The following is an 18,785-nucleotide window of genomic DNA, read 5'->3' on the forward strand; positions in this document are numbered from 1 at the left end:
TGTATATGCCTAGGGTTTCAATCTTTGGTTGATTTCAAATGTAATCTTCAAGTTAATCTTTAATATGTTGGATTCACATCTCTATTGCAAAAATCTAAGTTAAAGAATAGGACTAAATCAAATCAAACATTTTTTAAAGTGCTTATAATGATTGATTAGATTAGGTTCAGTCCTATTGTTCAACCAAGATTTTAGTTTGAGATGGAGACGTGAATCCAACACATCAATGAGTCCATTTGATATTGAATTGTGTTTTGTTGTCAACACAGCAAATATCATATTTGAAGGAGGACTTCTGTTTGGATAGTTCCGTCTGTGCCACTGATTTAGTCTGGCTTTAATTCCATTTAGACTACAAATTAATAAATTATATGATGGATTCACATCCCCATCTCAACCAACAATCAAAGTTAAAAAATAGGACTAAATTAAATCAAATCAATCTTTAAAGGCACTTTAAAGTCTTATACTTTAACTTTGATTGTTGGTTGAGATGGCGATGTGAGTCCATCATATCATTTATACATTTCTAGACAGAGTCAGTGGCTCAAAAGATACTTCTCCTTCAAATGTTGATATTTGTTTGTGCTGACACCCAAACACAGTTCAATTACACTTGAAATACAGTTAACAGCCTAATATTACAACTAAACCAACTATAAAAGTTAAAGAATAAGATTAAGCCAGTGGCTCAGATGAAACTATCTAAGCATTAGATATCCTTTAAATGTTGATGTTTGGCTGTGTTGTCAGCCAAACAAAATGTAATAACACTTTTGTAATAAATAGCCTACATTTAAGGATATCTTACAAACGAATTAAACAGGATTCAACCTTAAAACGAGTAACCATAGCCACATTTTGAGGTTAGCCTACTGTAACTATAAATGTTTTCTGATATAATCATAGAAAGCGTGCATGTTCAGGATACCATGCAAAGGTTGCAGATCTGTGGAGATCTTCACAATTGCTTAAATCATCTGTGCAGAATCTTAAACAGCTTGGATCACTTGCACTTTCTGCAATCCAGATCATTTGGTTGTGCTATTACATGAAGCACAGTGATAACACATTAAGTTGTTGTATAAATACAAACATCTGACATTGTATTCACATTTGATCTTTGTTGTGCTTTAAAATGGTTGAAAGTGCAGTGATAACAAATAGGGAATTCAAAAAATGCCTTAACCAAATATTACCCACCAAAAATGACATGGTGCCCCCAGTGGGATGGGATTATACATTTTTGGCTGAGTGGCCTTCGTGTTCTGTCCAAATAAAAGAGTCACTGGGATGGTCAGAATTCCATGGTCACAAACCAGCCACCACTGGCACCAAACAAATAATCCTCCCTGCCTCTGAAAGCGAATGGAACGGCTGATGGTGCCACCTTGGAGATTACAAAGCCTTAACTCTGGATTTCCTCCATGCTTAGAAACAAGTGGGTGGTTCTCTGTGAGACACATCTGCAACTTCTCCTCTTATCACAGCTAATAAAACCTTGCAAGTCTCAAGCGGACAACACAATCAGCCACAACATTCATTTCATTTGCCTGCCTCTCATCAACCCATTTCCTTGATGTGTTGTGCATCTGGCAAACTGCCAACCTAAAATGAACCTGAGGTATGAGTACAGAAAAATGGAAAAGAGTCGAGGGATTCTCAACTCACTGACCTGGTAAAGTAGTGCAGCCAAACAAAAAGGTGTAATGGGTTCGCTTTCAAAATTATGTCACATAAAGCTCACTTCATTTAAAAATATATATTTTCATTGCATCAGGGATAACATACACAGACGTTTCGGCTTCACAACCTTCTTCAGACACACAGAGACAGACACCAGCAAGCACAGACAGTTCCCTTCTCTGAAAAACATGTCAGCTGGGGGGTGCAAATGTACCTCATCTCAGTGGTCCAGAGCTCCTCAGAGAGACTCAGTGTTTGTGCCACTTCTGTCATTGGGAGTAGTTGTTTCCCCTTTGATATAATATGAACCATGAATCCAATGGCAGTGACTCAAATACTGACGATATAGAAATGATCCCACGAGACTGTCCTCATCTGCGGAGGAAAGAGTTGGTTACTGTGACTGATAATTTTATACTTATAGCACCATTCATTTTATCCTATACGTGGGGGATGATGTTAAACTCAACTGTTGTACTATAGTGGTGACAGCAAAATCTTATCTCCTACTCAAAGGTGATGACCTTAATCAGGATACAGTACCTGTAAATGGACCAAACTAGTGTTATTATCTTGGGACTGTCATTAATGGAGGTATACACTTTGTGTACCTCTAAATTGGGTTGTTAGTCTATTTTGGCCTGTAAATACCTTATTTTACTGACATTTTCTTTAGGTGTGTAATATGAAATAAGGTCGTTATTATTCATGCACTGGGCCAAAATTGGTGTAGAAACAATATATGTGTAAGACTGAAGTGACATACATAATCAATTAGATCACACAGCATAGTAATCAGTGGGTCGAACTTATCAGGAAGTTCGACCCACTGATTACTATGCTGTGTGATCTAATTGATTATGTATGTCACTTCAGTCTTACACATATATTTAGCCAAAAATGTTCTGGTGTCACCCTATGCACACTGGCTGATTTGTTATGTATTTTGTTTAACAATACATTTTCAGTTGTGCTGAATCTTACATTAAGTATTATTAATTTGTGGTTCTCACAGAATAAATATATTTCTACAACAGAGGAAAACACTAAACATAAGCAAAATGTTAAAGGGATACTGCGATTCTGGCATTTAAGCCATTTTTCTACTGATGCTGTTGGCTATCATTGAAGAACTGGAGGCAGAATTCAAGAGAGAAAACAATAGCGCTGTACTGACTTACGTAACTGTAGACTTCCAGTTATTGTGCTAATGCTAGTTAGCATTAGCTCTGGAAACTACCTCTATCCTCCTTCACACTGTATGCAGAGAAATAAAAATGGTATCCATGAGTTCATCTGACTCTGGCTAAGTAGAATCTCACATAATGACAATAATGTTAATGATAATCAGTTCAGTCTGTTTAGCGCTATTGTTTCCTCTCTTAAATCCTGCCTCCAGCTCTTCAATGATAGCCAACAGCATTTGAAATGATGTATACAATACATTTTGTTTTGAGGAGGGAAAACTACCTAGTGTTTTCCATGAGAAATGATGTACTAACAAGTGAAGAAGGACTACATTGAAATATGTTCAAGTGGGTGCTGCAGTGACATTGAATACACTCTATGGAAAGAATAACAGCCTGATTCAATTATTATTATTTTATTTCCCCTGTATATTATTTCCTTAGGGATCTTCTGGACGTGGACACATTTTCCAAGTCTGATCCTGGTATGTGCCTCTCTTTTTGAGTGAATGTTTATCAGAATGTGTGAAATGCCATGCATGCATTTGTCCTATCTGTCCTGAATGTACTCATGTAAATTCTAGAGAGTTGATTCCGTAATTTTTACAAAAACTTCAGGGATGTTGTAAACATTCCGTTATGCAGTTAAGCTGCATTCGTTTCTTTTGTAAAGCAGTTTATTTTATCCGGATACAGACATTTGTCAACATTTCTAAGGACGATTCTGAGATTTGGAATATGATGACATAGGATAAATTGTAGAGGTTCCACATCACAGGTTCATAGTCAGTTTTAGCTGTTTTACTCAGCATTTCTCCTATATTTTGGTCTTCAAAGTCACATAGGTTGCCTTATCTATTCCCTACATCTCAGTTTGTCACTCTTTTCTGCTTGTCTCCAATATTTAGCCTCAGTCACACAACCACAGCTGCAGTGTTATCTGAGTCCTTAATAAGAGTTTTTGATCAGATCTATTTCATGTGTAGACATTTGTTCATGACCTCCCATTTCACTGTGTTGTGAGTATGTCTTATTGCTCTCCAAACTGGACTTCCAAAATGCACAGGTCACTTTGGAGCACAGGAATGAAATCACCTTCCACTTGGCCTATATTTTGTTCCGTGCTTCAAATGCTTTATACAACACATACATTATTATTGCTATAGTGTTGTTTGGAGAGCTCTACTATGTGTTTGTCAAAGGTCTGTCAGGTTGAAGTCATACCAGGGTGAAAGCTTTGAGCTGTCAGGACAGGGCTCAGGGGTCTCTGGGTTGAAGGCAGGTAGAAATAGGATTCAGCTGGACAAACAGAGCCAGGCTCAGAGTGACTCGTATTAAGGCTACTATCACAACTGCAGTCCCACAGAGCCAGAGAGACCAGGGCTCTGATGAAACTTCACAATAGCAACAGCCATTAAAGAAGGCACTGGAGAGAATGGCTGCCGTTTCATGGGCCCTTAACCAACTATGCTATTTTGTTTGTTTTTTCGCATTTTTTAAAACATATTTTGTACATAATGTTGCTGCTACCGTCTCTTATGACTGAAAAGAGCTTCTGGAAAACAGAACAGCGATTACTCACCTTGAACTGGATGAAGAATTTCTCTTTAATGAGTCGGACGAGAGGGATTTACTCCAAATACCCGAACAGGCACTCATCCCCGTCATTCGCAGGAGAAAGAGACGGAAAAGATATTGTGGAAAGAGATCGGGGTGCCTTGTGAGGATCCGCCGATGAATAGCTAATTTGCCCTTGTCATCCGTACTACTAGCCAACACATAATCGCTGGAAAATAAATTGGACAGGCTAAATGCACGTATATCCTACCAACGGGGCATTAAAAACTGTAATAGCTAATATTTGACAGAGTCATGGCTGAACGACAACATGATTAACATACAGCTGGTGGGTTACACACTGCATCGGCAGGATATAACAGATGCCTCTGTTAAGACAAGGGGTGGCGGTCTATGTATATTTGTAAACAACAGCTGCTGCACGATATTTAAGGAAGTCAAGGTTTTGCTCACCTGATGTAGAGTATCTCATGATAAGCTGTAGACCACACTACCTAGAGAGTTTTCATCTGTATTTTTCGTAGCTGTCTATATACCACCACAGACCGATGCTGGCACTAAGACCGCACTCAATGAGCTGTATACCACCATAAGCAAACAGGAAAACGCTCATCCAGAGGCGGCACTCCTAGTGGCCGGGGAAACTTGCAGGGATGCAGGGAAACTTAAATCTGTTTTAAATTATGTCTATCAGCATGTTAAATGTGCAACCAGAGGGAAAAAACTCTAGACCACCTTTACTCCACACACAGAGATGCCTACAAAGTTCTCCCTCGCCCTCCATTTGGGAAATCTGATCCATAATTCTATCCTCCAAATTTCCTGCTTACAAGCACAAATTAAAGCAGGAAGCACGAGTGACTTGTCAATAAAGAAGTGGTCAGATGAAGCAGATGCTAAGCTACAGGACTTTTTTGCCAGCACAGACTGGAATATGTTCCGGAATTCTTCCGATGGCATTGAGGAGTACACCACATCAGTCACTGGCTTCATCAATAAGTGCATCGATGACGTCATCCCCACAGTGACTGTACGTACATGAACACTTGGGCACAGGGGCTATGGTAACCTGCCTAAATGACTACCGACCCGTAGCACTCACGTCTGTAGCCATAAAGTGCTTTGAAAGGCTGGTCATGGCTCACATCAACACGGTTATCCCAGAAACTCACTCCAATTTGCATACCGCCCCAACAGATCCCCAGATTATGCAATCTCTATTGTACTCCGCACTGCCCTTTCACACCTGTACAAAAGGAACACCTATATGAGAATGCTATTCATTGACTACAGCTCAGCGTTCAACACCATAGTGCCCAAGCTCATCACTAAACTAAGGACCCTGGACTAAACACCTCCCTCTGCAACTGGATCCTGGACTTCCTGACAGGCCACCCCCAGGTGTAAGTGTAGGGAGCAACACATCCGCAACGCTGATTCTTAACACGGGGGCCCCTCAGGGGTGCGTGCTCAGCCCCCTCCTGTACTCCCTTTTCACTCATGACTGTACGGCCAGGCACAACTCCAACACCATCATTAAGTTTGCAGATGACACATCAGTGGTAGGCCTGATCACCAAACAAAAAAGCATGTAGGGAGGAGGTCAGAGACCTGGCAGTGTGGTGCCAGGACAACAACCTCTCTCTCAATGTGATCAAGACTAAGGAGATGATTGTGGACTACAGGAAAAGGACGAACGAGCATGCCCCCATTCTCATCAACGGGGCTGTAGTGGAGCAGGTTGAGAGCTTCAAGTTCCTTGGTGTCCAAATCACCATCAAACTAACATGGTCCAAGCACACCCAGACAGTTGTGAAAAGGGCACGACAAAACCTATTCCCCTTCAGGAGACTTTGATTTGATTTGAGCAACAGCCCCGCAAAGTACTCATTACCCAGAGCTGGGGGTCTGGGATTCTGAGTTTAGTCCTAAATTGATTTAGGTAGTTACTTGGTTTGATTATATTCATCTGCATGATGTGCCTAATCTCCAACAAGTTCTGTGATGAAGAAATGTGATATGGATGTTTTACCTCTTCTACTTTGTGCTATCTACATAGCCAATCACTTAGATTAGATTCACTTTGTGTATTTGTGTGCAGGCTTTGTGGAAATGGATGAATATGTTCTGAATGCATAGTAAGCTCCCTCCCCCTTATCTAATTTAAAGATGGCTCAGACATCAAAGTACTTTATCCTTGTACTTTTCTGTGAAAAGTAAATAGATTGTGGTGTGTGAGTGTCCATGATTGAATGACTTAATAACTTTATGCCTTGTCTATGCACTTGTCCAATTACCCATGTGTCTAAGAGCTTTATGTTGTGTTTGTGCCAAACATATCCCATTAACCCATTGTCACACTATATTCTGGGCATGCGTAGTGCTGGCACATTTCTACCGTATAACCATGTAACCGACTGTTATGGTTGATGACTGCCATAAAAAAATAATACAACTTTGTTTTGGTGGAATGAACTACGCAGCGCACCCCTCCCTGCAGCAGCAGCACACATAGAAATAGAATAAATAGAACGTGCTTGGAACCTCTAAACCTGGCAATTTGGCTGGTAAACTCATGGGTACACTCACAATGGCTGCCTGGGATTGTGATGTAATCATTTCCATATGTAATGTAGAATGTTCATTCAAATGATGTTAACTGATGTGGCTCATGCAATGGAATGTATTTTGTTTAATGGTTGAGTTGAATCAACAAATCACAGCACATATTGATGGGTCTTGCTTTTACTTCCTGCTTTGCTCCTATCCACCTAATTTTTAAAATGTTGCTGTGGGCACAGCCAACAACGAAAGTGATGGATTCGACTTCCATTCTGCAGTTCTCCTGTGGCAAACTTGCCAGAGTAAATTATTTGAAGGAGTCCATTTATAGAGTATTAAAGTCATGTAAACAAGTACACGTGTAAATGTATGTGTAATTTTATATTTATTTCATTCAAGTTTGCTAACGTTAGCTAGGCCTACTAGTAGGCTACTTCTGCTGTCATAATAACATTATTTGTGTTGCGTCAGTTAAGTGCCATCCACCAAGCCAATAATGATAACTATACCGAACAAAAGAACAAAAGTATAATCGCAACATGCAACAATTTTTAAGATTTTACTGAGTTTCAGTTCATATCAGTAACCCAGTAAATTGAAATGAATTGAATAGGCCCCAATCTATGGATTTCACATTGGAATACAGATATGCATCTGTTGTTCACAGATACCTTAAAAAAATGGGCCTCACATTGGGTTCGTCACGGCATCTCTATGCATTCAAATTGCCATCAATAAAATGCATTTGTGTTCGTTGTCTGTAGCTTAAGCCTGCCCGTACCATAACCCCATCGCCACCATGGGACACTCTGTTCACTATGTTGACATCAGCAAACCGCTCGCCCACACAACGCCATACACGTGGTCTGCGGTTATGAGGCTGGTTGTAATTCTCTAAAATGACGTTGGAGGTGGCTTATGGTAGAGAAATTAACATTCAATTCTCTGGCAACAGCTATGGTGGAAGTTCCTGCAATCAGCATGCCAATTGCACGCTCCCTAAAAATTTGAGACATCTGTGGCAAAGAGTTGTGTTACAAAACTGTACATTTTAGATTGACCTTTTATTGTCCACAGCACACCTGTGTAATGAGCTTGCTGTTTAATCAGCTTCTTGATATGCCACACCTGTCAGGTGGATGAATTATCTTGGCAAAGGGATGTAAACACGTGTGCATATGGAACATTTCTGGGATCTTTTATTTCAGCTCATGAAACATTGGATCAACACTTTACATGTTGCGTTTATATTTTGGTTCAGTGTATAATGATAAACTATAGGCTACATACAGTAACTGCCTTAATGTTTCTGGACCCCAGGAAGAGTAGCTGCTGCACCTGCACCTAATCCCTAATAAATACAAACCTCTGCTATTGACTTTTTTTTGTTCACCTGAAATGACGCTTAAGTAATAATAGTCTACTTGTTATTAAGACGTCTAACCTTTACATATGAGTTAGCTTACTTGTACACTTTGAAATTGTATGAAAACGAGTGTTGATTCTTTGAAGTAAAGTGTTTAAACGTTTCATTGTTTTAATTGTTCACTTAAAACTATTCTTCAAGATGAACTAGTGTCAATGTTGATTAGAGGAGAAAATGTGCGTCTTTAAAAAAAACTTTATTCAAACGGTTATTATGGTAACCACGGTTATTTGGCTAACCAACAACCATCATCCAAAATTCCATGAGCGTCACAGCCCTATGCATACACTTAACCCAAGCATGGAATTTGCTCTTCCAAATTCCTCTAATTGACTTAAATCCATTCTGCGTGGTGATTGCTTCTTAGAGGAGTTGGGATCCTGAAAAGACAATTGAGTGCCAAGTATAATCTCTTTCATTGGAATGAGATATACATAATGTGATGTTTGAGATATTTTATGTCATTGTTTGAGAGCTCTTCACTGTACTGTATGTTGCTCGTACTTGTCCCATTGTACTTCCTTGCATTTAAAAGGCCTCATTTATGATATCACTTTCATCTCTGTCCAAACTAGTTAATCACTATGACAGTCAAGAACGAGTCAAAGCTTTAAAGGAACAGTGTTGAGATTTTTCTCTTTACTCCACGTCAGGGACCACAAACATAGTTTCTGTCAGCTACCTGTTGGTCCATTTTGGAATGAGTCGTTTCTATAACAATGATTTAAAGATTTCTCATTTTGCATATTGTAAATTGGCCAGAATGAGTAAAAAAAAAAATATTGCTTACAAACGCTGATCTGTATGACTCAAGTAATTGGACTCCCACACTGATGCAGAACCGCCAGCCTCTTCAATATGAAGGGAGTAGGCAGTGTGGAAAACCCAATTGCCCCCAATGTGCATGACCACCTCAGTCCATTTAGAAGGTAAGCTACCCAAGGACTGCTTCCCTGCTGAGATCCTTGCCCAAAATAAATTAAAGGTAATTTAAGGAGGTCCAATACTGTATTTGTTTCCTATCACAAACCTATAATTCCATTTATTAAGTTATACACTCTGATCGAAGCTTAGAAACGCGAGTCCCTGTAGTGTGAGTCGATTTGAGATGGCAATGATGTGCATTCATTTATTACATCTTATTAAGTCACTCAAGGTGCTTTTCAAAAGGTAATATTTTAAATTGTACTGGATAGGACTCCCCTGCAGATTACTATAAAATCTGCAATTTCACACACACAGACTCCGTCATTCATCTCTGCTTTGCATGGCTCTTTTAAGTGGGAATAAAGCATTTATGAAACTGGAGGGTGCAGGCATGGTGATTTATATTTATAACATTTCTATTGACTCCTCCACTCTTAGAGACATCACTCAGCTATAATGTACCCTTTCTAGCCACCTACGCCACCCTTTCATTGGCAGCCTTACACTACCGTTCAAAAGTTTGGGATCACTTAGAAATGTCCTTGTTTTTGAAAGAAAAGCACATTTTTTGTCCATTAAAATGACATCAAATTGATCAGAAATACAGTGTACACATTGTTACTATTGCAAATGACTATTGTAGCTGGAAACGGCAGATTCTTTATGGAATATCTACATAGGCGTACAGAGGCCCATTATCAGCAACCACCACTACTGTGTTCCAATGGCACGTTGCGTTAGCTAATCCAAGTTTATCATTTTAAAAGGCTAAATGATCATTAGAAAACATTTTTGCAATTATGTTAGCACAGCTGAAAATTGTTGTCCTGATTAACGAAGCAATAAAATTGGCCTTCGGCAGAGTTTCAAAGAAAAATACATATCTCTGACTGGCCAATAAAAGTAAAATATTAAGATGGGCAAAAGAACACAGACACTGGACAGAGGAACTCGGAGGCTGCTCGTAAACTGCTCCAGCTACGTCAAGATGCCCATAGAGTGGCAGACTAGGCTGTGGATTTTCACACGTTGGTGGCTGAGAATGCCTGGAACCCGGAAGCATTGTTCGACATGTACCTTCACGGATTATCAGAGGTGATCAAAGATGAGCTCGCAGCTCGGGAGTTGCCCATGGACCTCGACTCCCTCATAGCCTTGACCATCCGGATCGATGGGCAGCTACGAGAACGTAGGAGGGTGAGGGAATCTGTTCCCTGTCGCCTTTGCTCACCCTCGATTCCCAACTCGACTTAGAGGAATCACCGAAACCCCCAAAGGCATTTCCGAGAAACTCCAACGTCACCCGAGTGCTCATGGGAATCGCTGAGGGCTATAGACTCCCCTCCTTCAGAACCCAAGCTACTGGGAAGAGCTTGATTGTCTCCAGAGGAACATTTACGCACCATTTTTGTGTTGCGGGACTACAGGACATTATATTTCCACCTGTCCATTGAAAAGACCAGGCTCATCAGTAGGCACGAGTACTCTGGTTAGCCGTATGAGGATTTCCAATCTCCCATTACTCGCACCCATCTCCATGCCACCCTATAATGGGGTGACCAGAACAAATCACTAATCGATGCTACCTTGGTGTCAGAGCTTGGTATCACAACTCAGGGTGCTGGATGGGCTCTCTATTGGCCGAGTCACCCGCAATACGATTCCTATCCACCTACGGGTATCAGGGAATCATAGTGAGTGTATGCAATTCCTGCTCATCTAATCTCCATATTTCTTTCCAAGATGGCGTAGCAGTCAGACGTCTTTGTCCTCTCCTTGTCCCGTGTATACAGTGGGGAGAACAAGTATTTGATACACTGCCGATTTTGCAGGTTTTCCTACTTACAAAGCATGTAGAGGTCTGTAATTTTTTATCATAGGTACACTTCAACTGTGAGAGACTGAATCTAAAACAAAAATCCAGAAAATCACATTGTATGATTTTTAAGTAATGAATTTGCATTTTATTGCATGACATAAGTATTTGATCACCTAACCAACCATTAAGAATTCCGGCTCTCACAGACCTGTTAGTTTTTCTTTAAGAAGCCCTCCTGTTCTCCACTCATTACCTGTATTAACTGCACCTGTTTGAACTCGTTACCTGCATAAAAGACACCTGTCCACACACTCAGTCAAACAGACTCCAACCTCTTCACAATGGCCAAGACCAGGGAGCTGTGTACGGATATCAGGGATAAAATTGTAGACCTGCACAAGGCTGGGATGGGCTACAGGACAATAGGCAAGCAGCTTGGTGAGAAGGCAACAACTGTTGGCGCAATTATTAGAAAATGGAAGAAGTTCAAGATGACGGTCAATCACCCTCCGTCTGGGGCTCCATGCAAGATCTCACCTCGTGGGGCATCAATGATCATGAGGAAGGTGAGTGATCAGCACGACAGGACCTGGTCAATGACCTGAAGAGAGTTGGGACCACAGTCTCAAAGAAAACCATTAGTAACACACTACGCCGTCATGGATTAAAATCCTGCAGCGCACGCAAGGTCCCCCTGCTCAAGCCAGCGCATGTCCAGGCCCGTCTGAAGTTTGCCAATGACCATCTGGATGATCCAGATTAGGAATGGGAGAAGGTTATGTGGTCTGATGAGACAAAAATAAAGCTTTTTGGTCTAAACTCCACTCGCCGGGTTTGGAGAAAGAAGAAAGATGAGTACAACCCCAAGAACACCATCCCAACCGTGAAGCATGGAGGTGGAAACATCATTCTTTGGGGATGCATTTCTGCAAAGTTGACAGGAAGACTGCACCATATTGAGGGGAGGATGGATGTGGCCATATATCGCGAGATCTTGGCCAACAACCTCCTTCCCTCAGTAAGAGCATTGAAGATGGGTCGTGGCTGGGTTTTCCAGCATGACAACGACCCGAAACACACAGCCAGGGCAACTAAGGAGTGGAGTGGGCCAAAATCCCTGCTGAAGTGTGTGCAAACCTGTTCAAGAACTACAGGAAACGTATGATCTCTGTAATTGCAAACAAATGTTTCTGTACCAAATATTATGTTCTGCTTTTCTGATGTATCAAATACTTATGTGAGCTGTTAGCTGAATAGGTCCATCAGCCAATTTCTTGGGCCACTATACCTATTTTGCCAATTGGACTGGGCAGCTTTACTACAAGAACCCTACTAAATCATCACGGCTGGACCGACGGAACTGCACGAGGATGCTCTGCACGAGGAGGCTACAACAGACTTCTTCCATCGCGACGTACCTCTAAGGCCCTTCTGCTAGCTTGCTAGCCCCGGCCTTTAGCTGGCGATTTAGCTGTCTAAATCGCCGTGTCTCCAGCCAGCTTAACTACTCACTGGACCCCTATGATCACTCACCTACGCATGCCTCTCCCTAATGTCAATATACCTTGTCCATTGCTGTTCTGGTTAGTAATTATTATCTTATTTCACTGTAGAGCCTCTAGCCCTGCTCAGTATGCCTTTGTTCCACCTCCCACACACAGGTGTCATCACCTGGTTTAACCTGTTAGAGCTCTAGGGGCGCTATTTCATTTTTGGATAAAAAACGTTCCCGTTTTAAGCGCGATATTTTGTCACGAAAAGATGCTCGACTATGCATATTCTTGGAAAGAAAACACTCTGAAGTTTCAGAATCTGCAAAGATTTTGTCTGTAAGTGCCCCAGAACTCATTCTACAGGCGAAACCAAGATGATGCATCACCCAGGAATTAGCAGAATTTCTGAAGCTCTGTTTTCCATTCTCTCCTTATATGGCTGTGATTGCGCAACGAATGAGCCTACACTTTCTGTCGTTCGCCCAAGGTCTTAGCAGCATTGTGACGTATTTGTAGGCATATCATTGGAAGATTGACCATAAGAGACTACATTTTCCAAGTGTCTGCCTGGTGTCCTGCGTCGAATTCGGTGCGCAATTGCCAGCTGCTTCTACTTTACCATTTGATTCAGGGGAGAAAGCATGTGTCCAAGAACGATGTATCAATGAAGAGATATGTGAAAAACACCTTGATGATTGATTCTAAACAACGTTTGCCATGTTTTCAGTCGATATTATGGAGTTAATTTGGAAAAAAGTTCGCGTTTTGAGGACTGAATTTTCGGATTTTTTTTGGTAGCCAAATGTGATGTATAAAACGGAGCTATTTCTAATACACAAGGAATCTTTTTGGAAAAACTGAGCATCTGCTATCTAACTGAGAGTATCCTCATTGAAAACATCAGAAGTTCTTCAAAGGTAAATTATTTTATTTGAAGGCTTTTATGTTTTTGTTAATGTTGCGTGCTGGATGCTAACGCTAATGCTAACGCTAAATGCTAACGCGAAATGCTAACGCTAGCTAGCTACTTTTACACAAATGATTGTTTTCCTATGGTTGAGAAGCATATTTTGAAAATCTGAGATGACAGTGTTGTTTACAAAAGGCTAAGCTTGAGAGATGGCATATTTATTTCATTTCATTTGCGATTTTCATAAATAGTTAACGTTGTGTTATGCTAATGAGCTTGCTGATAGATTTACACAATCCTGGATACAGGGTTTTTTTCATAGCTAAACGTGACGCAGAAAACGGAGCGATTTGTCCTAAACAAATAATCTTTCAGGAAAAACTGAACATTTGCTATCTGAGAGTCTCCTCATTGAAAACATCTGAAGTTCTTCAAAGGTAAATTATTTTATTTGAATGCTTTTCTGTTTTTTTGTGTAAATGTTGCCAGCTGAATGCTAATGCTAAATGCTACGTTAGCCATCAATACTGTTACACAAATGCTTGTTTTGCAATGGTTGAGAAGCATATTTTGAAAATCTGAGATGACAGTGTTGTTAACAAAAGGCTAAGCTTGAGAGCTAGCATATTTATTTCATTTCATTTGCGATTTTCATGAATAGTTAACGTTGCGTTATGGTAATGAGCTTGAGTCTGTATTCACGATCCCGGATCCGGGATGGGGAGATCAGAAAGGTTAAATGATGTTTCTAGAGACAATATCTCTCTCATCGTCACTCTATGCCTAGGTTTACCTCCACTGTATTCACATCCTACCATACCTTTGTTTATACATCATGCCTTGAATCTAATCTGTCGCCCTCAGAAACCTGCTCCTTTTACTCTCTGTTCTTATAGCCTTTAGCCTTACCGTCATCCTACTCCTCCTCTGTTCCTCTGGTGATGTAGAGGGTAATCCAGGCCCAGCAGTGCACTCTACTCCCATTCCCCAGTCGCTCTCATTTGTTGACTTCTGTAACCATAAAAGCCTTGGTTTCATGCATGTTAACATTAGAAGCCTCCTCCCCAACTTTGTTTTATTCACTGCCTTAGCACACTCTGCCAACCCAGATGTCCTAGCCGTGTCTGAATCCTATTTTAGGAAGACCACCAAAAATCCTGAAATTTCCATCCCTAACTATCACATTTTCCGACAAGATAGAACTGCCAAAGGGGGAGGAGTGGCAATCTACTGCAGAGATAGCCTGCAGAGTTATGTCATATTATCCAGGTCTGTACCCAAACAATTCGAGCTTCTACTTCTAAAAATTTCCAGAAACAAGTCTCTCACTGTTGCCGCTTGCTATAGACCACCCTCTGCCCCCAACTGTGCCCTGGACACCATATGTGAATTGATTGCCCCCCATCTGTCTTCAGAGCTCGTGCTGCAAGGTGACCTAAACTGGGACATGCTTAATACCCCGGACATCCTACAATCTAAGCTTGATGCCCTCAATCTCACACAAATTATCAATGAACCTACCAGGTACAACCCCAAATCCGTAAACATGGGCACCCTCATAGATATCATCCTAACCAACTTGCCCTCCAAATACACCTCGGCTGTCTTCAACCAAGACCTCAGCGATCACTGCCTCATTGCCTGCATCTGTAATGGGTCTGCGATCAAACGACCACCACCCATCATCAAACGCTCATCATCAAACGCTTCAGCGAGCAGGCCTTTCTAATCGACCTGGCCCAGGTATCCTGGAAGGATATTGACCTCATCCTGTCAGTAGAGGATGCCTGGTTATTCTTTAAAAGTGCTTTCCTCACCATCTTAAATAAGCATGCCCCATTCAAAAAAAAATTGAACCAGGAACAGATATGGTTCACTCCAGACATGACTCCAGACATGACTGCCCTTGACCAACACAAAAATATCCTGTGGCATACTGCATTAAACTTAAAATAGCCCCTATACCAATAACCAATATACACAATCAGTTAGGAAAGCTAAGGCTAGCTTTTTCAAACTGAAATGTGCATCCTGTAGCACAAACTCAAAAAGGTATTGGACACTGTAAAGTCCATGGAGAATAAGAACACCTCCTCCCAGCTGCCCACTGCACTGAGGCTAGAAAACACTGTCCGATAAATCCACAATAATTGAGAATTTCATAAGCATTTTTCTATGTCCGGCAATGCATTCCACCTGGCTAACCCTACCCCGGTCAACTGCCCTGCACGCCCCACAGCAACTCGCCTAAGCCTCCCCATTTCTCCTTCACCAAAATTCAGATAGCTGATGTTCTGAAAGAGCTGCAAAATCTGGACCCCTACAAGTCAGCTAGACAATCTGGACCCTCTATTTCTAAAATTATCTGCCGAAATTGTTGCAACCCCCCCAAAGATTGGAAAGCTGCCACAGTCATCCCCCTCCTTAAAGGGGTAGACACTAGACCCAAACTGCTGCAGACCTACAGTGCCTTGCGAAAGTATTCGGCCCCCTTGAACTTTGCGACCTTTTGCGACATTTCAGGCTTCAAACATAAAGATATAAAACTGTATTTTTTTTGTGAAGAATCAACAACAAGTGGGACACAATAATGAAGTGGAACGACATTTATTGGATATTTCAAACTTTTTTAACAAATCAAAAACTGAAAAATTGGGCGTGCAAAATTATTCAGCCCCTTTACTTTCAGTGCAGCAAACTCTCTCCAGAAGTTCAGTGAGGATCTCTGAATGATCCAATGTTGACCTAAATGACTAATGATGATAAATACAATCCACCTGTGTGTAATCAAGTCTCCGTATAAATGCAAGTCCAGACCTGAATCCAATCGAGAATCTGTGGAAAGAACTGAAAACTGCTGTTCACAAATGCTCTCCATCCAACCTCACTGAGCTCGAGCTGTTTTGCAAGGAGGAATGGGAAAACATTTCAGTCTCTCGATGTGCAAAACTGATAGAGACATACCCCAAGCGACTTACAGCTGTAATCGCAGCAAAAGGTGGTGCTACAAAGTATTAACTTAAGGGGGCTGAATAATTTTGCACGCCCAATTTATCAGTTTTTGATTTGTTAAAAGAGTTTGAAATATCCAATAATGTCGTTCCACTTCATGATTGTGTCCCACTTGTTGATTCTTCACAAAAAAATACAGTTTTATATCTTTATTTTTGAAGCCTGAAATGTGGCAAAAGGTCGCAAAGTTCAAGGGGGCCGAATACTTTCGCAAGGCACTGTATACTTTTTTATACTGTATTATTGACTGTATGTTTGTTTATTCCATGTTCAACTCTGTTTTTGTATGTGTCAAACTACTTTTCTTTATCTTGGCCAGGTCGCAGTTGTAAAGGAGAACTTGTTCTCAACAAGCCTACCTGGTTAAATAAAGGTTAAATAAAAAATATATATATTTAAAAAAATATATGTACCCGTGGTTTTGAGATATTCATGGCTCCAGAAGCCCAATCCCCTGATCAACTGGGCTACTGGTGCTATCGTGGGTTGTTCTCAAGTCGGCCCAGCCTGCTCCGGGACGTCTCCCTGCCTGTCTCCCTGCCTTTAACATGGCTAGTGGGCACTATGAGTACTTAGGTATGCCATTCGGGCTGACCAACTGTGTTCCAGGCCCTGGTCAACGATGTGCTCCAGGACATGCTGAACCGATTCGCGTTTATGTACAATTGAAGTCGGAAGTTTACATACACTTAGGTTGGAGTCATTAAAACTTGTTTTTCAACCACTCCACAAATTTCTTGTTAACAAACTACGGTTTTGGCAAGTCGGTTAGGACATCTACTTGTGCATGACAAGTCATTTTTCCAACAATTGTTTACAGACAGATTATTTCACTTATAATTCACTGTATTACAATTCCAGTGGGTCAGAAGTTTACATACACTAAGTTGACTGTGCCTTTAAACCTGCTTGGAAATTTCCAGAAAATTATGTCATGGCTTTAGAAACTTCTGATAAGCTAATTGACATAATTTGAGTCAATTGGAGGTGTACCTGTGGATGTATTTCAAGGCCTACCTTCAAACCCAGGCTTGACATCATGGGAAAATCAAAAGAAATCAGCCAAGACCTCATAAAAAAATTGTAGACCTCCACAAGTCTGGTTCATCCTTGGGAGAAATTTCCAAACGCCTTAAGATACCACGTCCATCTGTACAAACAATAGTACGCAAGTATAAACACCATGGGACCACGCAGCCGTCATAATGCTCAGGAAGGAGACGCGTTCTGTCTCCTAGAGATTAACTTACTTGGTGCGAAAAGTGCAAATCAATCCCAGAACAACAGCAAAGGACCTTGTGAAGATGCCAGAGGAAACAGGTACAAAAATATCTATATCCATAGTAAAAATGAGTCCTATATCGACATAACCTGAAATGCAGCTCAGCAAAGAAGAAGCCACTGCTTCAAAATTACCATAAAAAAGACTACGGTTTGCAACTGCAGACTACGGTTTGCAACTGCACATGGGGACAAAGATGTACTTTTTGGAGAAATGTCCTCTGGTCTGATGAAACAAAAATAGAACTGTTTGGTCATAATAACCATTGTTTTGTTTGGAGGAAAAAGGAGGATGCTTCCAAGCCGAAGAACACCATCCCAATTATGAAGCAAGGGGGTGGCAGCATCATGTTGTGGGGGTGTTTTGCTGCAGGAGGGACTTGTAATCTTCACGAAATAGATGGCATCATGAGGGGGGGGAATTATTGAAGCAACATCTCAAGACATCAGTCAGGAATTTAAAGCTTGGTCGCAAATGGGTCTTCCAAATGGACAATGACCCCAAGCATACTTCCAAAGTTCTGGCAAACACAAAAACAACAAAGTCAAGGTATTGGAGTGGCCATCACGAAGCCCTGACCTCCATCCTATAGAACATTTGTGGGCAGAACTTCAAGGAGGTCTATAACCCTGACTCAGTTATGCCAGCTCTGTCAGGAGGAATGGGACAAAATGCACCCAACTTATTGTGGGAAGCTTGTGGAAGGCTACCCGTAACATTTGACCCAAGTTAAACAATTTAAAGGCAATGCTACCAAATACTAATTGAGTGTATTTACACTTCTGACCCACTGGGAATGTGATGAAAGAAATAAAAGCTGAAATAAATCACTCTCACCTATTATTCTGACATTTCACATTCTTAAAATAGAGTGGTGATCCTAACTGACCTAAGACAGGGAAT

At 41.0% G+C, this 18,785-nt stretch overlaps 1 protein-coding gene across 2 annotated transcripts in view; it reads left to right on the forward strand.

The window, feature by feature from the left end:
* The window catches only part of cpne5a (copine Va), a 111,812-nt gene that overhangs the window by 6,961 nt on the left and 86,066 nt on the right, over positions 1-18,785 (forward strand). For both annotated transcript variants that reach the window (XM_021565742.2, XM_021565743.2), the window contains exon 2: positions 3,318-3,358. In XM_021565742.2, coding sequence (XP_021421417.1) covers positions 3,318-3,358 — 41 coding nt within the window. The remainder of the gene's footprint in view (positions 1-3,317; positions 3,359-18,785) is intronic.

This window comes from Oncorhynchus mykiss, chromosome 16, assembly GCF_013265735.2.
Source record: "Oncorhynchus mykiss isolate Arlee chromosome 16, USDA_OmykA_1.1, whole genome shotgun sequence".
NCBI classification, from domain to species: Eukaryota; Metazoa; Chordata; class Actinopteri; order Salmoniformes; family Salmonidae; genus Oncorhynchus; species Oncorhynchus mykiss.